Genomic DNA, 24,465 nt, shown 5'->3' with positions numbered 1-24,465 from the left:
TTGTAACACAGTAATAACAGTGTAATAACAAGTGTTGATCATTTCTGAACATTTATATTCATTTAAAGATATATGCCACCATCAAAATGTCCTCAGGCATCACCGATTGGATGGGTCTATCACTCCATGACCAGCTCAGTTTTCATGGCCACCAAAATAAGAGCCTCTTGCCATAATTTGCATTCTTATAATAAAAAATAAAAAAAGCCTACTCTTGAAACATATTTGTGTGCTGCCAGTAGTTGCCATGGAGCTAGCAAAGAGGGGGCTTTATTCACTTAGTTTGCCTGCACAACAACCTATACGGCATGGAACAAGTCACCTGTGGCCTTCCACCGTGGCTTTTTAGCAAATATCCCCTGGGTATATGTTTGTTCAAAGGCCTTGTAATCCAGTTATGTCGAGGCAACATGCACATGCAGTGGGGCGTGTGTGTGGTCCTCGTGAGCTCCAGCTCCACACAATTTTGGCAGTTGTGAGTTTCTGCAGCTTTGACTACTGCTGTCAAGTCATTTGTAACAGTGAAACTATTTTATTTATGCGACGGGGGGAAAGTTTTATGATAATTTTGTCGTCGAGTTCGTGGGATGCACGAGAATTAATGTTGTGGTCTGTAGCGTTTGAACACTGCAATTTTTTTTAATATGATGGTAGATGGTACACCAACCAAAACGCTCTATGAGCCCACAATTAATCCTCCCTAAGGAAAAGTATTTACGGCCTCAAAATACATTTCATTAAATTGTTGTTAATTGGAGAGCTTTATTTGCTTGCCCAAGTATGAGTACTTTGAAGCTGGACCAGTGCAGATGAAATCTCTACTAAACCCACTTTATTACTCTCCTTCATTCAATTGAAAATCAAGATTTAATGCAGATGTAAGTATTTACTCTTGGTGTGTGTGTGTGTGTGTGTGTGTAGACCTATACGCTGATAAAATATCACCAGACGTTACATCGAAATCCAGCCATGAATTTGAACTGCGTTTTGTGCGTCTATAGCTCTCTCGTGTTCGCGCTTGCTCGTACATGTGTGCGTGTGAGCGTGACAGAGCCTGTCTTTGCAGCAGCCATGCTTTGGCAGGTTGTAGTTTTCCCCTCAGAAATCAGCCGCTCTCTGAACTGTTAAATCACACTAGAAGCCAACCTTTGAGAAGAAAATTAATTACTTTCCTTCCACCTCCTCCTCCTCCTCTCATTTTTTCCACATTAGCCCACACTCATTCCATTTCATTCTCTTTTTCTCACACTCTCTCCGTCTCAGTCTCTCTTTTCCTCATTATAGCCTGGAATAAGTTTAGCCAAAGGTGACGTTTTTTTAGGCTAACAATGAAACGTGCCATTAAATGTTAGTTCCTCTGTTTGAAGTCTGAAGGCTTTGATACTGGTCTAGATTGTGTGTGACTGCACAGTTCATTCCGGTCTTGCTTCGGAAGAAAAGTCTTGCTCACTCTGCTCGACTACAATCATTGCAAGTTTGTAGAGGGCTTGCTCCATTTAAAATCAATGAAAGCTGCTCGCCTGTTTCTGTCGTGTTTCATTGGACGGTGTCTCAGTGGACGATTGCTGACATTTATCATCATCTTCATCCATTGACATTGCGCATGTTGCAGGATTTTGAAAAAACAGAAGTTTACTTAGAGTTTACACTCGTTATCCACCTGATTGTGTACAGCAGCTCTTTGCTTCCTGTTCTCATATTATTACTCCTCTGCTTCCTTTCCATCAGGTCCAGATCGAAGACGTGGAGAACGAGGACAAACGATACGCTCTCTTCCTGGAGCTGTTGGAAGCTGCTCAGAAGTGGGAAGACTTTCAGCTGCTCATGCTCCTCCTGCAAGCATGGCCACCAATGTTGAACAAGGAAGTGTAAGATGAATACTTTTCTCCCTGTTCTTTGATTATTTAAAGTTATGGTTTAACATATGCACTATGCAGAGACTTACGTAAGCGCATCCCCCCCAAATGCCCAAACTATTCCTGTGAGCACCTCTAGTGCTGTTGTTGCTTACTTATGAATTGTTAAGTTGCTGACAACACCCTGTTAACAATTAATTAGCAACTACATTATTCACAACTCCAAACATACATAAAAAAAAAACGCTCATTTCTCTATAGGCAGATCTTTTGGCAGCTCATCTCACCACAGTTTTCTCTCTGTTATGACCTCTCCACCCTGAGCATGTTCAACGAATATCACTTTTAAAAGTTAAAAACTGTGAGTGCTGCTTCACTAGTTGAAGTCAAAGCAGCCTCTTATTCCGCACTTAAACAAAGTGATGGTGGGTGTGTTGTTTTGGTGCTTAGCAGTCGACCACAGACACTATCAACAGGGTTTGTACCGCGGCTTGTTTATCACTAAAATCGAGGACATTAATGTGTTAATAGGCAACTTCTGTGCAATGTGTTCTTACTTCCACAAGTGTGGCTCTAATCACTCGGGGGGCAGGGGGGCGGCACGTATTGCACATAGACTTTTAGAGTTGGAAATGAACACAGGCGTCCTCACAAAGCTACAGGCTCCGGGCTTTTTGCACCAGCTGGCGTCTTATGAGCCTCAGCCAGCGTTGGCTGTATTATCGATAAGTGCCTAATGATGTGATTGCTCTTCTCCCGCTCCATTGTTCTCGATTAAAAGTGAGCGATACTCCAAGGACCGCTGAGACAATAGAGGGTTATGCTGTCTGGAGTTTATCCTTCCAGCTCAATCAAAGCAGACAGCGTTTCAAATGGTTTCGATCAGCATTTTAAAGTTTTGCTCCTCTCTGGTCGTTGTTAAAAACTTACAAGGACATGCACGAAGCTATAGGTGAGTTAACTTTACCGTTTCTGACAACAACTGTTGATGAACATGAAGATTTACATATTACATGTTGATTGCTGATGCATCAGGTTAAAGGCCAACACAACGTGGCTGATACTTTAAATGTCTCAGACATAGACTTGCTGGGAGCAGGAATTTTATTAGCCAAGGCATTATTGACCAGGATGTAGACTACAGTATGTCAAACCAGGAAAGACAAGGCAAAAAAAAAAAAAAGTATATATATCTGAGATGCTTGTCTTTCTGCTGGCACCTTGTGAGCAGCCTTGAGCCCCATTTGGACCAAATAGTTCCAGGTAATGAGGGGCCACATGAGGAGGACTGAAGTAGATGGCAAATGTTTGCACATCTATTTGCATTTCCACCACATACTGTACGTATGACAACCTGTGAACATTCAAATCCACAAATAGGACACAACAGTGAAAGTTACCCAATTGTTCCTTGTATTTACTGCAGAGAGACACTGATGTTTGAGTGGATGCAAAGACGTGCCAATATTTGATGGTTATTCATTTCCGCTCTAAAGCGTAACCACGCTGAAACAATTAGCAAATGCTTTCAGCACATTTGGACCTGCTTTTTCTTATTCATTTCCACTTTTTGACTTTGCCAGGGAGCCGACAACACAACATTGAGAAATATCCACCCTTTGTCATATTGATATTAGAGTCACCCGGTGCTGTTCTCGGTGTGAATGAAGCAGTAACACGAGGTGGCTGCCTGCTGGAGCTTTGTTTGATCAATTAGCCGCATTCAGTGGGAACAAACTGCCCTGACAGTTCCTGGACCATCAGAAAGCACCACCCGGGGAATGTGACGGTACTTTGGGCCAAAAAACTGTGAGACAAAATAAGACTCCTGAGTTCCTGAAATGGTTCCTGTGCCCCTGGAACAGTTTCTGCTGTGGAAACAGGCCATTGTTAGATGCACAATCATCGCTCCCACTCTGTTTGAGCCATTTTCAGACAGATATTGTATCGACTAATCCAACAGAGCAGCTTAGTGCGGAGGTGAAAACTAAATTACCGAAAGCAAGAAAATTGAAAGTTTTTGAAAATGAGGGGTAAATGTTGTATATCAGTGAACGGAAGGAAAAGTGTTTCTAGACAGAGTGGAGAAAAGTGTTTTGTTTATAGTGTTTGTCAAGTAGAGTCGTCTCCGGGCTTGTGTGGAGTCATTGTCTCTTCTGGCACAGTGCATATTCAGCTGAGGCGCGGCGGGGGAGATAGGATTAGTTTGGACAACACAGCTGCTTCAAGTTCACCCCTGGATTTCGCCGACACTCCGCTTACTTTGTGAGCGTAGCAGCTGTAGTCGAACCACCACCGCCGCCGCCGCCGCCGCTGCTGCGTCAGTCAACTATGATCATCTCTTTTAACTGCAGACCGAGCTGGTGAACTGTGTTTCAGATTTAAATGCAGACATAATGTTGAGTACACACTCAGCCTCTGATTACAGATTCCGTTTTTTTTTCTTGTCCCTTTAGTTGTCCTCATTTAAATTGCGCAAGGTAATTTGCTGCGAAATGCATACATACACTAACTACGCTGTAATGTGCCTCCTCGAATCATAGGAGCCTGAAATTGAAGCCTGATCTGTGTTAACTGTGCGTTTTATATGCAGCGGCTGCTGTATCCGGCTCTCGTAATTTGGGACACAAAACTCAGAATAACTTAACCTTCAAGTGGCTCATTTAAGATGGTGAAGACTTGAGGGGGTTCTATCTTACATGGTTAACCTTTACCACTCGTCTGACTCAGCACTTAATCCTGGTTAGGCCTGGTGTGTGTTTACTGTGCGGGTGTGTGTGTGTGTGTGTGTTTACTGTGTGTTAGTCTGTAGACTGAGGATTTGTTCCACTAAGAATACAACTGGCTTTTTCTTTTTTTTTTGGAGCTATATTGAGTGTTGCATCTCAAAAGCTGATCCTTCAGTCTGTCTGCATAAACTGAGTCATGATTCAAAGCACGAAAAAAAAAAGGGGGCTGGCGGTGACTCACACACTGCGCCCCATGATGGATTTGAAGAATGCACACTCATACTGTAGTTGTAGCATTCATCAGTAACTCTCTGCCCCCCTTGATTTAAGAAAAAAAACAACAACAACAAAAAAGGAACAATAAGTGGTGTCTGTTTACTGCTGCGGTCACGTCGTCTGTAGGTGAAGGAGTTTGTCCAGATGAGACACACGCCCGTCCCCCCCCTCTGGCAGCAGGATGAAGAACTGTCTTCTCTTCTGACAGACACTCACAGGAGTCCTGCTGTCTGTCTCTTCCTCATTTGCAAATTCTCTCTATTGCTCATACGAGGATTCTAGTTGTTTTCTTGCAGATGCACATAGACAGGCAGGATCTTACCACAGGGCCTGCTACCTCTGAAGTGCCAGTTTAGGACACACTTCAGCAGCCTAATCTGACCCCAGGCTTCAAACCACTTGAACATTTCTACTTCTCATCATATAAACAAGGATTCTTCAGCGTGTTATCACCTCCCTTTCATCATGTGGCAACAAATCATACTCCTCCTCTCACCTCCCATCTCCTTCCTCCCCTGTCTGTTAAATATTTAATGCACTGCTAGTCATGTAGATCACATATATAACTTCCAGCAGTGCCGCCGTGTAGCCGCCTATTTTCGAACCACTGGAAAACACATGTTCCCTCCTTTCCAGTGGCGTTTCACTGCTTGTTCCTGTTGGATTAATGATGATATTTTCCTAACTAGGGTTAAATAATTTTTCCACCATATATAATATGAATATGTAGAACCTCACAAATGCTCAGAGATGTGATTTGATTCTCTCCCTGAGGCGTAGCACAGATACAATGAGACTCTGGCTTTGCATTGACAACTGCAACCTCCATAACCACTGACATTTGTGCTAGCCAGGATATACAGTATAGTGGCTTTAAATTAGTACTGACTGCTTGCCATGCTGATGAAAAAACTAATAAAACCACCAAGATATAATTAACAGATCTTAATTCCCTCTGTGATTTCCATGTTTTAATTTAATTTTTCTTCTCCGATGCTTAAATTGTATTAATAAAGATCCATGAAGGTCATACTTCCTTAGCAACTCTGGCATTTGCGGGCCTCGGTGGGAGTTAATCGGTTGCTCAGGAGGCATTAGCAGCGGTCTAGAGGAGCTCATGAAGAAGCGTGTAAACACAGTGACACTTCTCACTACTGGCAGCTGTTCCCCCGGTGTTCTCGCTGAGAGGGAGAAAATGCAGCATGTAGGTGTTTAATATTAACTGCTGCAGGAGTTTTGTGGTCAAACATCTTCCCTCCTCGCTTACATGTCAACGTCAGAATTCATTAGATCGTCTGCAAACCTCTTGATAATTCAGTCTGCTTTCACGCCCGCCTGTGATTTGAAGGCAGGTTGATGCCGTTATTCTTACGAGGCTGATTTTATTATTCATAATCCACATTTCCATACAATACAGCTGTTGTAACCCACTCACTGTCAAGCAGGATTACCACTACAAAACTGCAGAATGGTTAATGTAAGAATATTTCTCAAATTTTATATGATATTGTTTGTTTTAAACACTGTATAGTATGTTCCAGTATACAGGACTAATATTTCAAATGTGTACACATGTGCTTCAGCCTGTGTTTTCAGCACAAGACTATACATACATCTCATATTCACAGGCCTGTCTCCATCTCTATCTGCAGGGCAGAGTCCGAGCGTAACCCCTGGGTGGTGCTGACCTCGACCATGCTGACCCGCTGCCAGGGGCCAGAGGTCAAATTAGACCTGGGTCAGCAGGTAGTTGCCATGGTGAGGAGCCTCTATAACACAAAGCACAAGCTTCCTGTGCAGGTAATCACAATCAGATTATATTCTTTTGTGTGTTTTTTTAATGAAACGCTACTTAACCTAAGGTGTGGATCAAATTAGTTCACCTTGTTTTCTTAGCATGTGATCACAACATGTTTGGCTGAATGTGTGAAAGGTTTACCTAAACAGACCAATACCACTTCCTCCATCACTACGATACAATAAGGATGCAAAAAAATTCACATTTTAAAGTGAAATCTGGCTTCAACGCATAATAGATCCATCAGGATGATTCACCATCACCTGGCTTGTTTGCTCTTTTAGTCTGTCCTCAGCACAGTGCCACCGTTGTGCCCCACATCTTACAGTACAATAATTCAGCAGCTTGAAGCTATTAAGCACATAACCCATAGCAACATGTTAGCATCAGCTCAGTGCTTTTTGTAACGTGCTATAGGCACTAGCCGCTCTTTGCTATCTGACGGCCACTAATGCTATTCATGCCCTGCTGAGCAGCATGGAAGTGGTAAGCCTAATGCCATTCTGTATGTCTAGCGCCAGCTGACTGTGATATTAGTTTAGCGCTAATGCTATTCAGTGTGAATAGGCTAGTGTCCGCCTGGCTGTCTAATATTAGTATGGGAGGAGGGAGGGTGGGGGTGAGGGGGGGTGGAGGAGGAGAAGGAGGCCTTTTACTCTCCTCTGAACAGCTTTAATTTGAATCTGCTGGAATGAAACCGCCAGAGCATGGGGGAGTCAGATTGCATTGTGATATCCATATATTACTGGATGGGACTGCAACAGGACTGTGCGTCAGCCAAGGGACCGTGTGTGTGTGTGTCTATGTGTTGGTCTTTTTAAAAGTATTATGTGCCTGTGTACAGTATATGCACATCAATTGACCTTCGGTGTTCTTCGCCTACTCTCATCCCGCTGTCGACTGCTCCCTGTTTGGTTCCCTCTCTTGTTTTTTTCACTCTCCTCTGGTTACATTTCCTATTTTTCATCCATTCATCCATACATACGTCTGGACATTCACATATCTACCCCTCCTCCTCCCTCCAACTCTTTCTTCTCCTCTCCAGTGTATCAAACACATAACCACCCTGCTGCTCCAGAACCAGCCGAACCTCCAGCAACCTGCGCTCAAACTGATGGCGGAGAGTGGTGACGAGGAGCTGCTGCAGCTGACTCTTGATCAGATCAACAGCATGACGGCGGTAAGTGTCATAACAGTCGTCAGCTTAGATGGACACTGAAGTTTGTTGTCATTCATACTGTCACTTCATATATTCATAGTTTTCAAAATAATTTAGTGGGTCTTAAAACTTTCCAGAGCCACAAGTGATGTCTTCAGCTACTTTATCTTGTTTAACCAACTACACAAACACCCAAAAGTTTTCACTTTTCATTAAAAAAAACTACATAAAGAACAGCAAAGAGCAATAAATCCTACATTTAAGGTGTTGGAATTTTAAAGGTTTTGACATTTTTGTCTGATAAACAGCCCAAAAGCCAAAAGAGAAGAAGAGTAATGAAGGACCGCCAAGAGGAGCAAAAAAATATTAATCCTCTTTTACTGCTACAAAACAACATTTAAATAACCCAGTGTTCACCCTCTTGCTAACCGTCCTCTACTTTTGGAAAAACCACTATCAGATAGGAGAGTAATCGTTTCAAGGCTGTGTGGGCCCCTCTCCACTTTTCCTGATCAGATAAGCAGTTGTCACAAAGTGGGCCTCTCAGGCCGAGCAGACCCTCTCTTTGTTCCTGGATCAGATAAGAGAAAGCCTCGCTATTACACATATATATACCAGTGACAGAGATCCTATTAAATGAAACATTAAAGGTCCTATATTGGTACACCTGAGCAGCACGCTGCTTTTATCGCACAGAGAAAAGAGAGCAGGACTGGTATGGGGGGAGGCTGGCTGTTGAAGATAGTGAGAGAAAATATATGTGATTTAGATGTGGGAAGAGAAAATCAAATGGAGGGGGGTTGGGAGAGAAAGAGAGGAATGATGAGATGGGGAATCACAAAGACAGGGCAAATGTATAAAAATGTAGAAGTGACCATGACTGAGGTAGAGAGGACAGAGCAGGGAGCACAGCCTGTGACTCAAGAGGAGGAGGGAGGGCAGAGGGAGACAGAAAAGATAAACGAGTTAGAGAGTTAGAGAAGGGTTATATGAATAGAGTACGACAGGTAGTGTGTCACACTGCTTTGAGAAATAATCTTGCTTCTGCCACCTAAGAGCTGAATGAGCAGGGACGTGTTCAGAGCAACACAGAACAGCATTCGTCTGCAGATAACATCAAAAGAGCTGGAGAGAAATCGTCTTACATCTAATACATCTGATAATGTGTTGGCTTGGACTCAGTGTGGAGCTGTACGCGTGTGGCTGCTATACGGGTGTGTATTTGTCTGCGTGTGCATTCCCACAAGTGTGTGAGTTTCTTTTTTTTTTGCCTGTGTGGGAGTCTGTTTGCCAAGGTGTGTTTTATGTCTGCCATATTTTGCTATTAATGTGTTTTTGAGTAGTTTTTCTGATTGCGTAAGAATATGTACAAGGAGCTTTGACAACACGGAGGTTCAACTATTTCTTTACCTACTCATCAGTCACTCAGCTCTGGAGTACCAATCCAGTAGCAGCGCTGTCTTTATCTCCAGTTTAAAAAAAAAAAAAAAACATGCACACATCACACTGCTCCCAACTCATCACAGTCATTTATATGTAAGGTAATATGAGGTGAGGGGATTGCTGGCTCAGCAGTTTGCGGAGACTGAATGAATGTACCTGCCACTTGGTCTGACAGTGGGTGAGTTTTATCAGTGCATCCACACGCTGGGTTTGGCATCTCATCCTCCACCCCAACATCATGACATGCGTGTGAGTGGACTGTAGTGTGTGGTGTTCACAACACTGACAAAATTACACTAACACTATTTGGCTCTCAAGGCAAGTGTGTCTGGGTTACTCTGGGTAGTTGACATGCATCGCTGTGAGCAGTTTTCAAAAGGCCTATTTCTTTGGCACCAAGTGGTTTGTTTGTGTTTGTGTAACCAGGAAAAATATGTTGTTGTTGTCAAATGTCAAGTTACTTTATAAAAAATATATTTACTTCCATTTGTGGTGCAGTGATTTTTGAGGCAACACATGGGAGTTTTATTTCTTTTTTTTCTATTTATTTATTAGCACATGAAAGATGAGAGTAAGGGAAAGAGTACAACAACAACAACAACAAAAAACATACAATGTATACAATAGATATAGAAAATGTGCTGGAGAAACAAAAAAAAAACCCTAAGGGCTTGTCAAGTGGTCCTCCTTAGTTACGTATATATAGTTACGTACATACAGTATATAAAATGTATTAAAAATGTACATGATTTAGTAATTTAGCCCATTATTATTAAGCAGGTCACAGTGCTGCTGCCCTAAGCCTTGCGTTTCACACATTTGTCACCACTGCGAACAAATTCATGCTGATAGAGGAGGACGACACTCAGAGGCTTCTTATCAGATCTACAAATAGCCTGCACTTGTCTGCAGCTCGCCATTAGCAGATCCATAGATCTTATCCAGGGAGGATCAGAAGGACCGATTTAGTTGAGCTTGGTCGATGAGAAATTCAGTCAACGTACTGAGGAAGCTTAACCGTTAATTGACTATTGTTATTATTCAAACCTTAAAGCGTTTCATTGAGGTTTCCTCTTTTGTCACAGTTTGTTTCACTCCAACATACTGGAAGAAATTAATTCATCACAGAAAACTATGGGAAGGATTTAAAATGCCACTCATTTCATTTACCTGCCTTTGAATGTCTACGTTAACAGGCCTGAGGCTAATTTTGGCCACAGTGCACCAGAAATTTATCAACTCAGGCGTTCTTGATTAAGTACATGAAAGTAGCGTGCCAATCTGAGTGAATGACAGGTCTTATCTGCAAGCGCTGCCCCACTGGTCGGTGTGTTCCCTGGCACTTTGCTGTGTATCTGATATCACAGACCAGTGTTCACATTATTTCACTCAGAATCAACACATTTTTTTTTTACATAGAATCGATGCCCCTGAGATTATATGATTTAGGAAAAAAAACTGATTAATTTTGAAGATTAGTTTTTAATTAAACTTGTTTTACAGAAAACTAGTTGACGGTGAAGTAAATGAAAAAATAAAGTAGTGTGTGAGATGTTTATTTTTCTTCACATTTACTGCGTCTTCTTTCGATGTGAAAGGTTAATGGGTACGCTCAGCTCGGTTTAAGGAGGCCTCTGTGGGCGTTGGAGAAGTGAAGGAGGGAGGAAAGGCAGAAAGACGTACTGTAGGAGCACTGTTGAAAGATAAACAAAAGGAGCAGGTAATGTAGGAGAGTTTGGTTAATGTTAATGATGCAGGGAACATACAGTGCTGGTTTTTCCACTTCTTCTTAACTTGAAGCAGTGTCTTTCCTCAAAGTCACCTGCTCCCATCTTTTCTTCTTTTTCCTCTCTGCTCCTCCTAGTGAAGATGTATGAGCTGCGAAGAAGCAGAGGGGAGCAGTGGAGCAGGGAGCCAGGGGTTAACACCAGCCTGAGTAATGGGAGACAGAGATAAGGGGCAGATAAGAGCTGTCCTGCCAATATGAATGAGCTGTCAGTGCACCGTGCAGCATATATAGATCCTGCTGCATGCAAGCACAAACACACATGCATAAACAGCCTCTGTAAATGCTAAATAACCTCTAACATGAGCTCGAACTGGTGGAAAACTCCCTTTCTGGTAGATTTCAGCTGACTCATTTCAAAATTTGAACAAGTAACATCTATTTATTGTATAATATGTAACTATTAATAATAATTAAAGCCCCTGTACGGAGCTTTTAACTGGAAACGCAAAAGTCTCTGGTTTCTGCTGATGTGCCTCTGTTACCTACAACAGCAAATGAGCCCATCAGTGTGAAGATACGCTATTTCTAAGTAGTCTAATTCTATACCTCTGCAAGGCATGGTCGGGTCGGACCACTGACGAAACGATACGAATAGATACATTACGCTGCTAAAAAAAAAGAAAAAAAAAGCAAATCCCGTCTTCTTTCCGACGTTTCCAAATTAAATCTACACGCGCCGGCCAGACAAACGTCTTCATGACAGTGGGAAATGCAGTCTTCATTCCGCCGCTTTCGTCCACAGGGGCCGCCAAAATCAACACTAAATGAAAAGTCTGCACAGGGGCTTTAATGTAAAATTAGAAAAACAATACAATGAAATTATAGCTGAAGTTACAGGGTATCAACACATGGCTAAGTGGTAAACCATTAACTGTTCAACAATTTTCGAACATCAATTTGTAGAGATGGGACTGCATGGGCCCCCAGGTGACTCAGCCACACCAAAAAGTGCATAGGACAACTACTTGTATGAGAGTCGTGTGTGTGTGTACAGTATGTAACATACACAACAAGCATGATTTAAGACTGTGGCTAAAGCTGCACACCTCAGCCAAAAAGTCAGCATCCTCAGCAACTGATGATCCACACAGCAGCAGACGTGGCAATAAAGACACGGCATTGCTTTTGTATTGCTGAGCAGAGCTAGTTTGTAATTGTATTAGTATCTGTAGACAACAAAAGCCTTTTAGGATGAAGGCTAATACTAACTAATAATCATATTGGATACAGTTGCCAATGTGTAAATATCCAGAAATCCAATAAAGCTCAGAACAGAGCTGCCAATATTATCCAGACTAGTATCAAAGACAGTGAGGAAATACAACGCAGTGGATATGCCTGCCCCTGTCCTTTCAATGCTAATATAGCTTTTTCTTTTGCTCCTGTCCTCTGGAAAAGTAAAAAAAAAACAAAAAACAAAAAACAAAGACACCATCTCCTCCTCCACACACCTTCTACTATATCTGTTCCCATCTTTGCTGTTGCTCCGACATGCAGGGAGAGCCGCAGCTTATCTAGACAATGTGTTGTTACATTTGCTGAGCTATGATTCAATAACTGGTGTTATGGATCAGTTGGTTCATTAATCAACTGCTCCACCTTTCTCATATTCCCTGTCACTTTTAGCATTTATCACTTGTTTTTCTTTTTTTTTATTTGCATGCATGTCTCCATGTGTGTGTGTGTGTGTGTGTGTAATTAGGTTAAAAACCACTCCAAGGCCTCAACGAAACACAAACACCTCGTCTATCTGCCCGCTGGAGTGAAGACAACAGGCTTGCGGGTTGTGTGTGTGTGTGTGTTGATTGAGTGATTATGTGTCTAATTGCTTGTTTAAGTGGGCTTGTTTACAGCTTTGGTGCCATATTGGACCTGTTAATCTCGCCGTGTTTGCCTTCAACTCAAGAGCGTTGATCCCTGATTTGCTCACTGTGTGGATGCGTACTTGTGTTTGCTTGTGTGCGTCACAGCCCACTTTTATTTTTATTTTTTGGCTTCACGGCCTCTTCTACTGTCACTTTCAATCACGTCGCGCTGTAAGCAAGGACTGTTTGGTGTGTGTGTGTGTGTGTGTGTGTGTGTGTGTGTGTGTGTGTGTGTGTGTGTGTGTGTGTGTGTGTGTGTGTGTGTGTGTGTGTGTGTGTGTGTGTGTGTGTGTGTGTGTGTGTGTGTGTGTGTGTGTGTGTGTGTGTGTGTGTGCGTGCGTGCGTGCGTGCGTGCGTGCGTGCGTGCGTGCGTGCGTGCGTGCGTGCGTGCGTGCGTGCGTGCGTGCGTGCGTGCGTGCGTGTGTGTGTGAGAGAGTGTGCGCACACAGTTTGTTGCACCGCTCCAGCCTAGGGACAGTTAGGATGGAGAGATGGGGAGAAAAAGAGCCTGAGGAGAGAAAAGGATGAGAGAAGGAGGAATGGAGATAGTTGTGTGTTGTCTGGCATTCCAAAGAAGCTTTATGATTTAAATGATAAAAGAAGGCTTGGCCATGCATTATGTATTAGGCATTGTACGTGCACGGTAATTCCAATTAAGCTCTCAGCCGGGTTTAGCTCAAGGAGAGAGGGGAGGGTGGAGAGAGACATATACAGGAAATGAGAGATGTGCAGAGCAAGGATAGAAAACAAGGGTGTGAAAAATTGACCAGACCAATCATGCGACGTTTAGAGGCCACTGGAAACAACGCAGGAAACACAACCTTGGCCGTCTTTCACAGGACGAGACGGCAAGAAAGAAGGGAGGCAATAACAAGTACGAGAGGGGGGTGGACATCTTTTGGTCTCAGTTTGATGTGTCAGTTCTCTTGTCACGCTGAGTGTTTGTGCATTTACTCGCAGTGCACGGCGGCTGCACGCGCACACACACCTACACAGAAGAAGCCTCCTGTTTTCACTTCACCGACATCAGACAAGGTGTTGCTTGAACCTTTAGAGAAGACTTTTAACCTGCCACACACAAACACAAACCCCTGCGCATATAAATACGTACACCCCAGGACAGGTTTTCAAGGCCTCCCAGCTGCGTGGACCTTTGAGAGAGAAAGGAGGCCATGATGAATGTATTCCCTCCTCAATCAAATGCTATTTGTGCTGAACTGTTTGTAAAGGCGAGGCCTGACCGACCGCTGAGGGAAATTCAAAAATAGTCAAGAGTGAGGAGAGGAGGAGCGGGGGAGGAGGGAGGACTCACAGGTGGATGAAGAAGACGGTGTGGATGGAAACACAGCTTTGTGGTTAACTGTGAAGTAGAAGTCGGAGGATCGAGTCGTAACCGCCGTTTTACGTGATAGAAAGTGATGTCGTAGCAAAAGATTTACACCGCCGGAGTGTCCCTGAACGGCACACTACAATTACTCCAGATCCACAAATCAAAGTGGTAACTGTCATTGACTCCCATTAGGAAACACAAAATCACAACACGCCTCAAAAAGCAACGCGGCCTTGAGTGAGTACAGGCTGCGTTCGAGTGCAGTAGATAACAGGACCATCTCCTTTTCTGTGGCAGCCAGTCATTGCTCACCCTGGACCACAGTTAGCAGTTTTTACAGCACTTCAGCTGTAAATGTCTCAAATAACTAGAAGATAAATTGTTAGTGTAGGTAGATTAGCATTACGACTTGAATGGGGGGGCTAAGTTGCTAGCCTGGCTCCTGTAAAACTACAAACAATTGATTTTACAATTTAGTTTTGCATTTTGCAAACAATGGATATGAAAGTGGTGTTGACCTTCTTGTCTAACACTCTGAAAAGAAATGTGTGTGTATGTCCTTCAAAATTCAGAATTGTTTTTTTCAATTGAATGATTTTAAGCAAGCCATAATTAGAATTTGTAATTAGAAATAGGCCGAACAATGATATAAGATCATATCGAGTTGATAAAAGAAAGTATTGAATTATCACCTCCAACATCCGTGCTTTCATGGAGTTTGACGATATTAAGAAGTGTAAATTAGTTATTAGATGAATGAGTTTTGTCCTTGAGTAACTACATCTCTCAGCAGTGCAGTGAACATTCCTTATCAATGTCTTTAACTTCACTTAAAGGGATAGTTCACCCTAGAATGATATTTCGCTCATTATCTACTCACCCTCATGTTGACTAAGGGCTGGAAGAATTATCAGAGTCCACCGTCCCTTCTCTGAGTTACAGGGGGTCTCGGCGTAGCAGTGAATTTCAATGCAACGGTTGCAAAGGGACACCGGAGCTCTTCGTAAAAAAACACACACAAAAAAACATCCAAATACCTCCATGATGCTCGTATGTAATGTCCGTCTTGTGCTGAAGCCCCAAATTGCGTAATTGTCCCGAAAAAAATTAAATAAGTCTATATTTTAAGCTTGTTTGTAGCGGAAGCTTCTCGTCTTCTTCTTCTTCTCCTATTCCTGGTCCGTCCAAATATCGCGTGATTCGCAGTAACCGCAATGACGCCGGCGCAAATCACGCGATATTTGGACGGACCAGGAATAGGAGAAGAAGAAGAAGAAGACGAGAAGCTTCCGCTACAAACAAGCTTAAAATATAGACTTATTTAATTTTTTTCGGGACAATTACGCAATTTGGGGCTTCAGCACAAGACGGACATTACATACGAGCATCATGGAGGTATTTGGATGTTTTTTTGTGTGTGTTTTTTTACGAAGAGCTCCGGTGTCCCTTTGCAACCGTTGCATTGAAATTCACTGCTACGCCGAGACCATAGACTGTAAAAAGAATGGACGTAGCGTCCGTGACGTCACCCATTGGTTTGGAGGAGTCTGTTTTGTGCCGCTACTACGGGGGTTTGAGCCGCGCCATGTTGGATTCTACTTGCCATATTTGGAGCGGTGCGGCCGTTGGCCGGCTGAGAACCCGCCCACTGGCCTCGTAGCAGTGGTCGCCGGACCTGTCACTCAACGGTTCTGCGCCCTGATTGGCCAGAACTTTAAACCTAATAATAGTAAAACGGTAGAGTTTAAAAAAAATTCACCCCCCTCAGAGTGTGTGCGGGGGTAGAAACTATCGGTTGAGACCAAAAAAATGAAATGTACCAGGCTGTAAATATGTTTTTTAAAGCTGTAAAATCGGCTATTTTAACATGGGGCTCAATTGGAGTTGCTCCCTTCTGGAGCCAGCCCCCAGCGACAGCCGAGGGGATTGCAGCTTTTTGAACGCGGAAGTGAGCTTCACTCCTCAGACCGACAACTGCCCCCTTGGCCGAGACCCCCTGTAACTAAGAGAAGGGACGGTGGACTCTGATAATTCTTCCAGCCCTTAGTCAACATGAGGGTGAGTAGATAATGAGCGAAATATCATTCTAGGGTGAACTATCCCTTTAAGAATACAAAAGAAGGATAAGATTTTAGATTCAAAATATATGTACTGTATATGTATAGGTATCTGTCATCTCAACTTTATTACACTCAGCTCTATATCGTAGCCTGCATACCCCAAGCAGGTGTTAAAGGTGGATGAACAGCACTGCGAAATGTGACAGAGCTGTTCATGCTGTAAAAAGGACATATAGTTATCTGCTGCTCTCTGATATCGAGATTCCCCTCCATCCTTCCATCTCTGCCTCTCTTGACATCTATTTACAGCTCCACTGTCAATCTGACTGACTCCAGACTCAAATCTGCTGTCTCTCTTGACACCGTCAAACAGTAATAGCCCGGGAGGTGCGCGCGTGTGTTCCTGTGTGCGTGTGTGTGTGTGTGTTTACAATACGTGCGTTGTGATCCTCTCCTGAAATTGGACCCGGAACACAGCGAGAAGCCTGGATTCTCGTCCTCTGTAAAAAAAATCGGTACGCATCTCACGCTGCCCAAACTCACCGCAAGTGATAATTTATGCGTGTTTGTTGATACTTTCTAAACCCGTCTCCTCTGCAGCCCTGCAGGTGTGATATCTGAAACATCCTCGGCGGTTGCACCTGCTTTTCCCCTCCCTGGTGGTTAGCGACACAACTCAGTCAGAGTGTCACAAATATGTTCAGCGTCTCACTTTTGGACGACACCTGGTAGAGCTATATAGGGTTCATGTGTGCGCCACGAAGAGCAATGTGTATTGTGTAGGTGTGAACTCTCATTACAGGCACATTGTGAGTTATTTGCATGCGTACATGATTATTTGTATAAACCTTGATTACATTAACAGCCTCCGAAGGCAAAGTATAATGCTAATTTAATGCATGTTGGATTCTAGCTGTCGCATCAGGCTCTGGGGGGACCAGTGTCAGTCTCTTAGTCCATAATGTGAATCTAGCTTAAACATTTAACAATCTATTGGATGGACAACCTTGAAAATATATTTGTGTCTTTCATTTTTGTTTTATTTTTTTAGGCTTTTTAGGCCTTTATTTGATGCAATGTGAGAGAGAGACAGGTAATCAAGGGAGAGAGAGATGGACGACAGGCAGCAAAGGGCTGTGAGTCAGATTAACTCCTGGGCTGCTGCAGTTGGGACTGAGCTCATGTGGGGGACCAAGTTTTAGTTGTTTGTTTTTAACGGCAGCTGTTGAATCAATTAGCATTAAAAAGTGAATTGACTTTTCACTTATTTAATTTATCCAATACTTTTTAACACCTGAAGAAGTACAGAATTCCCATAAACTACAGCTTTATTTGTATTTAGTGCTAATTAGCACATGCTGACACACTAAACCAGCATGTTCAACTGTAGAGCATTATGCCTACTAAACACAAGCAAGACTTTTCATTGTGAGAAAGTTAGTGTGTTGATGTTAGCATTCAACTCAAAACACCACGGTGTCTGACACCAACCTCTGAACATCAGTACAACAGCTGAGTGGGCTGATTTCAAACAAAACACAGGAATATCTGAAAGTTTTTGGAACACCACACTCAAGTAAACAGTGAAATGATTGCTTTACAACTTTGTTTGTACCTGCACAACATTACAGCTGCACTGACTTAATGTCCAGATAAATGGGTTTAATATGATCTGCATTGACTGTTAGCTTGTTTATAGCGGGTCTAGAGATCTAACAGCTTGCTTTTTTGTCTGACTGCTGCATGCAGTGTTATCACAGCTGGTAGGGGTGATAGCCAAAAGATACATTGTTTTATTATATTATATCAGGGAAATCTACATTAATTGTTCTTTTACCTGTCAAGTTTGATATCATCTGTGTGACATTAAGCCTGAAAATAGGTCAGTGTTCACTGCAGCTCTGTGGCTCCAATGCAGCACATTTGTTCGGGGTCTCTGTTGGGGCTCCAAAATCAAAAGTTTGAAGCTGAAGCTGCTAAGTTGTTTTGAAGTGCCTCTCCTTGGTTCTGGTGCGCATTCAGTCCTTGGAAACATTTGGTGCATTTAAAAATGTATGTATCTGATGCTTTCAGTGCTTGTCTCTCTCTCCGCTCTCTGGCCCGCTCCCTCTGTCTTTCCCCATCATACATTTTCCACACCCCTAAGCCCTCTCGTCTCCTTTGCCTGTCTTTCCCTTAATTCTCATTATAACTGGATGACCTCCTCATCCACGTCTGTCTCCGGATTGAGAAATTCTCTGTCTGTCTCCTCGACCCCCCCCCCCCCTCCTCCTCCCTCCGCTGGCTTGTCATGACTCATCTGGTTCCCGTCTCTCAGTGTAAGAGAGAGATTAAATCATTAGTCATGCATGGCATACTGTATCTCTTTAAGTCTTATATGTCACCCCTCTGTCCTCTTTTCTTCCTGTACCAGAGCTGCCATGAACTCGTATTTAAAGGGTGAATACGCAGTCACATCCAGAACGTTTTGTCAGAAACTATGGATCTTGAGACAAAATGATGAATGGTCTTTGTCGGATCTGTTTGCGTTAGTTATAAGTCACAGTTATTTTATCTGCCAAATGCGATAAGTCCACATGTGGACAGTGTCATTGTCAATGACAACATCTGAATGTCTCTCAACTCTTGTGTGAGATATTCAGATTCACTAATATCCGTCATCACAGAGTGGAGTGATCCTTTGGAAAGGGTTTTATGTTTTTTTTAAGGATGGATTGTCCTTGGAGCAGAGAAAAATGCAGCGAGGCCGAAGCAGAGATGAGAGATTTTAGAGGTGAAGGATAGGAATTCATCTGGCTCTGTTTTCCCTTCTCCCTACTACAGAAGAGAAGACATGAGCTCCACATTTATAATTGATCTGCCTCAGCTCCAGAAATACCCCAAAAGGGACACACACACACACACACACACACACACACACACACACACACATACATAATACGTGTATCGTTGAGTAAGTGCAGGCTTAATAATAGAGACAGCAAACAGGTGCGAGTGAGCAGAGGATGTTGGGCTGAGTCACCGAGAGAGGCAGAATGACGGCCTTTCAACCCCAGCACTCAGCCTTGCTTCTCCGTGGCCTGTAAACCACTCACCGCAGCCCCACCGGCGTTTAGCGGTTTGAATTTGCATGAACTTCATTGATGTAAAGAGGCGGAGGGTGGGATAAAAAATATTATGTAAAGGTTTGTTTACGGCTGTGCGAACCTGTGTTTATCGTTTTGTGAACAAAGCTGAAAATAACAGCAGAAAAAGAGGACAAAGGCGGTGGGAAGGACAGTGGCCAGCAGGTCAACACATCTTTAACCTAACTCTCTGACCTCATCGGGTTTCTTCAAGCGTGTAACACTGTAATTACACAGACTGGAAGTGGTGTCCCAGCAGGAGGGAGCTACAGTAACTGTTGTTGTGTTTAGAGGAGACTAGAGCTGCTGACTGATGTGCTGGTTACCAGGCAGAGACCGGCCGCGCGTTTGCCAAAGTTGCGCCTGTTTTTCTTGGCACATGCTCGTCGCTTCAGGATGAGCTCGGATCAAAAGTCAGTTTCTCTGTCCTGACTCTGCTGCCACACGTGTGTTTACACTTTCTCTCTCTCTCTCTTCCCTTTCCGCTGCAGGAGACGGCCTCTTCCTGCGATGCTGAGCTCCTCTCGTTGCTCCTGGACGCCCGGCTCCTGGTGGGCTGCGTCTCCTCGGCCGTCTACCCGCTGCTCAGCTCCCACATGCTGTCCCACCAGCAGGAGCGGGGCTGGGACGTGGAGAAAGCCGCCGCCGAGCTGCTGGCGGCCGGCCACAGGCCCGAGGCCGGCTCCCTGCTGCTGGCTCATCGCGGAGCCCACCAGGCTCAGTTCACCTTCAACTCTGCCTTGGCCGTTCTCAAGAAGTGGCTGTGAGCGGTGGGAGCATGAGGGGGAGAGGGAGGCGGGGAGGCAGGTTGGACGACGGCCACAGACCACGGTGATAAAGGAGCTTTAGGGAAGGAGAGCGGGAAGGTGTTGAGAGAGCAGCAGAATTAGATTGGATTGAGATCTGAAGAAACTAGCATGAAGGCAGAACTGAAGCGATCTCCGGCTGTACCTCTGCATTTTGTTCTGTAATTGGGTTTCCGGTTCATCAACTGAAGACGCGTCAGCACCAGCTGCAGTGTCCCCCTTTAAGGTATAAGTGCGGGTACCTTTTAATAGTGAAACATCTGCTTCATTAGAAACACACACAGACACACACACGTTAATAGATCCACGAACCTCTGCTGTCTCTCATTCACGAATGCATGTTCAGACTGAGGGCTCAGATCAGAAAACGCACCGACTGCTTTGCGTTTATTTTTGTGTGTTTATATGTGTGTGTGCAGCGCGCGCCATCCTTTTGTGTGATAAAGTAATTGAGCAGTAGCCGGGAAGCAGTGGGTGGAAATTAGCCTATTGTTCCGTGACAGGTTTGCCTCTTTGACATCCCATCGTTAAACACCCTGCCTCTGCTCCATTGTTTTCCCCCTAATAATGTCTAATTAATTCCTTCTAAACAAATTATCCCCGCAGCTGCCCCGCGCCCTGTGTGTGTGGGCATGTGTGTGTGTGTAGATGCACAAATTCTCTATACGAGCGCCGACACCCCAGCGATATCATGTAGAGTTAATGATGATGAGAACTAAAGGCATGTGTGTGTGCTCACGCATGCAGCGATGATGTTGTCAGCGTGGTGTGTTTCACTTTTTAAAGTACAGGTTTCATTTTCTCCCACCTCTCAGAGCTGAAATAAAGACAAATCTAATGACATGAGAATGACTCAGGTTCTCTTTTTTATTGTATTGAATCTATTTCTTCATAATTGTGTTGCTGAGTGGATAGCATTCAAGCCCATCCAAACTTTTCAAAAGATGTCTCAGTGTTTGTTGTGTAAGATTTATATATACGTATATTTATCGTTGACCTGGTGAGGATTTTACAGAGTTTACTTTTTTTTTTTTAATGAATGGGTTTTATAAAGATTCGAGTCCCATCTCGTAATGAATGCACTCAAAACATTTGCATTGTAATTACAGCATTTTCACGTTGTTCCAAGATAATTACAGCCCTCTGCCCGATGTGTATTTTTACTCACTCCCGATGTACTTTTTGTTTTATTACACAATCATTTCAAATCAGTTTAGTAAAGTGTTTTCACTGGTCAACAACCAACTGCTTTCACCTCAAAATCTGCTGCCACCAAAAGTATTTGGTATTTGTTTTTTCTGTTGTTACCGACCCAACCATGTTTTTAAGAAATTAGTGTCAAAGGAATGATTTGAAAAAAGAAATCCATGTGTGTAATTTATCTCATTTGTCAAAGCATTAGAAAAAGTAAACCTGTCCTATCAAAGAGGAACATTACTCTAATGAACAGTACACAAGAGTACACAGTTTGGATGTTAATTAGGCAACATGAAAAATATCAGCTTTTTCCTTCTGAGATTTTCAGAAAATCTTTGCAGATTTTTTTTATTTTTTACATTTTTTATTCAATTTAGTTACTAGAGAGGAAGAGGAACCAATAAGTGCCATCACTGCATGACAGGCCCTGAGAAAACACTGTATTTTCTCTCCTAGCTCTATTGGCGCCTGCATGAGCTGATTGTGATAAAATGTTTGCAAAGTGCAAGTTATCAGTGCTGCGTTCACGTCTGCAATGTGCTTTAGTTAATTATCCAGATGCAGCTTGTTGAAGACTAGCTGTAACTGTACTTGATGGCGACCGTATGGAATTGTGGCACCAATGGCTTCAAGGCCCATTTGAATCTGTTCAGGCAGTAATAAGCAGATCATGTTTCCATATTTGCTTGTTAACTTTCTTCTGCTGCACTTAATCCCTTAATTATGGAATAAACATAATGGTTTCTGCATGGATTTTTTTTTTTTTAAACAAAGGGACTTCTTCTGCCACCCCCAAAGACAAAATATAATCTAAAATAATATCTTCTATTTATTATGTTTTGTTTGAGCACCCAAGTGGTATCTGCCTGCCTAACCCTCTGTCATTTGCAATACATTTAGGCAAGCCAAAATAAGAATATATATTATTTCTACATTGTGAAATATTCACCAGTAATTCACTTTGGCAGGCAACATTTTAAACAGCTGCCAGAGTGGAGTAGCTCGTATCCCTGACAGGCCAGAAATTGAATAAAGGGGCTGTGGCTCTGAGGTATTTACCCTGACAGCAATATTGCTGTGTTTCAAGCCCATTCATAAGGGATGGGTGTAGGGGGTGGGTGGTGGAGCTATATATCAAACAAGGGAGTAATGAATCTCCCCACCTGTTGAGGGGATAGGGGGAAATGAGACAATGCTCGTGTCAGTGATAGGTCACAAGAAAATACAGCTAGACACAAAGCTATCAGATGGCTGCTTTTTGCAGGTCTGGCTGTGAAAAGGAAGTGCCAACAACATTATACTATAAGGTGAAATAATACTGAAGAGATTAATGGGTCTATTTCACAGCCTACACTCATGGCTCTGTCATTCATGCTGCTCTAAGCCAGTGTCAGACTGATAGCTGAAAAGATGAGTGCGATTTCCAGACGTGAAAGTACACTTATGTTCATTTCCTTGTGTCAGAGACAAGTTCTATTGAGCCTGCTGCAAGAATTCAATCAGTCAGGTTTGTTCACATACCCTCGAGCTACAGCATTAGTCCACTTTTTGTCCTGGCCAGCATGAAATCAACTCATTGTGCTCAACTAACACGATTACATGAGACCCTGTTGTAATCAGTCCTCAAGTGGTAAATCCTGCAGTCATTAGGTTGATCAAATCAGCGCCACTAGGCACACACACACACACACACACACACACACACACACACACACACACACACACACACACACACACACACACACACACACACACACACACCGTTTGGGTTTCTGCTCTGCAGCAATCTCAGGTATCTGAGACTATGTTTGAACTAACTTTAAGGTTAATGTTCAGCCAAAGCTACTTGCCATCAAGGAATTATCCAAAGACACTGAGAAGAGCCATTAACGTAGCTTGGAAGAAAGAAAATATGCAGAAATCTAGACGAGGGAGGCTGGTAGAACATTAAAACAACTTCAAGTGCACATATTGATAAACAGAGAGATTAGAATATGTAGAAAAAAGAAGGGGGAAAAAGCAGAGGGACGAGGGAGGGCGAGGACCAAGTGGATTAGCACTGCGGTGTTTTCACTAGCGAGGTGTTTTGACCTGTCTTGATTAGCAGCGTTGATCCCCATAAACCCCAGGGAGCATTCTTGTGCTTGTTTGCTTAAAACACACACACACTTGCAATACCAAGCAGCTTCTCAGTGGCCATCCACACAGCCGCTGCATGCTAATTCTCAGCAGCAGATCTAATCTTTTTTTTTTTATTCTTTTTTTTATTAAATTTTTTTTAGCAAAGTAAACACTTAAATGTGAAAAGTTTTGACACTTTCTTTCAAACACAAACACCCTGCTCTTTAAAGCTAATACTATCTATGGTTTTAAATTGACTGTGTCAGTGTTTTTATTTTTATTTTTTCTGTTAGAGCTAGCAAAAAAAAAAAAAATGGGGTAAGCTATTTAGCTGCAGCACCATATTAACTCGGTCAGTTATTACATTTTTCAGAAACACCCAATATTCATAATAAATTACATTCAGATTAGCTAGTAGGGGCGCCATGACAGAGCTAAAAGGAGAAGGGACATTTACATGTAGCTGGCATTCAGCATGTGGCCATGATACACAACTCCAAACCAATGATTGCTTTGCATCTACTGGGTGTGGTAACTGTTTGCTAACATGTTCATTATTATATATCAGCAATCAAATCAAGGGGATTATATGTCAGTGGTGTGTTCCAATTTGTTTCCTGCTGTCCGTTAAAAAAAAGAAAAACAATATTTCATATTTTATACGGATAACATTTCACTATGACGTCTATTAGCCAGGCATTAGTCATCTTGAGGTATGGATTTTGTCTTTGCTCTTTTGCCTTCTCCTCTTCGCTCTCTCTATCATTTCAGTGTCCAGCTGGCCCACTTCCATCCCTGCACTGCCAGATTTCATCACAGATTGACGTCCGATGGGCTCAAGGTAACAGGCTCATGAGAAATTTCACTCCAGGTCACGCATTGATATTTTCACTGAAGCAATGGTCTTAAGG

At 43.0% G+C, this 24,465-nt stretch overlaps 1 protein-coding gene across 2 annotated transcripts in view; it reads left to right on the top strand.

The window, feature by feature from the left end:
• Positions 1–21,052, top strand: part of nbas (NBAS subunit of NRZ tethering complex) — a 149,084-nt gene extending 128,032 nt beyond the window's left edge. For both annotated transcript variants that reach the window (XM_084000648.1, XM_084000647.1), the window contains exons 50-53: positions 1,729–1,868; positions 6,514–6,661; positions 7,705–7,839; positions 19,922–21,052. In XM_084000648.1, coding sequence (XP_083856774.1) covers positions 1,729–1,868; positions 6,514–6,661; positions 7,705–7,839; positions 19,922–20,197 — 699 coding nt within the window. In that variant the 3' untranslated portion in view covers positions 20,198–21,052. The remainder of the gene's footprint in view (positions 1–1,728; positions 1,869–6,513; positions 6,662–7,704; positions 7,840–19,921) is intronic.
• The last annotated feature ends 3,413 nt before the right edge of the window (positions 21,053–24,465 follow it).

The sequence above is a fragment of the Trachurus trachurus genome (assembly GCF_905171665.1).
Source record: "Trachurus trachurus genome assembly, chromosome: 24".
NCBI classification, from domain to species: Eukaryota; Metazoa; Chordata; class Actinopteri; order Carangiformes; family Carangidae; genus Trachurus; species Trachurus trachurus.
Note: the sequence above shows the minus strand (reverse complement) of the source record. Positions and strands in the feature narration are given on the sequence as shown.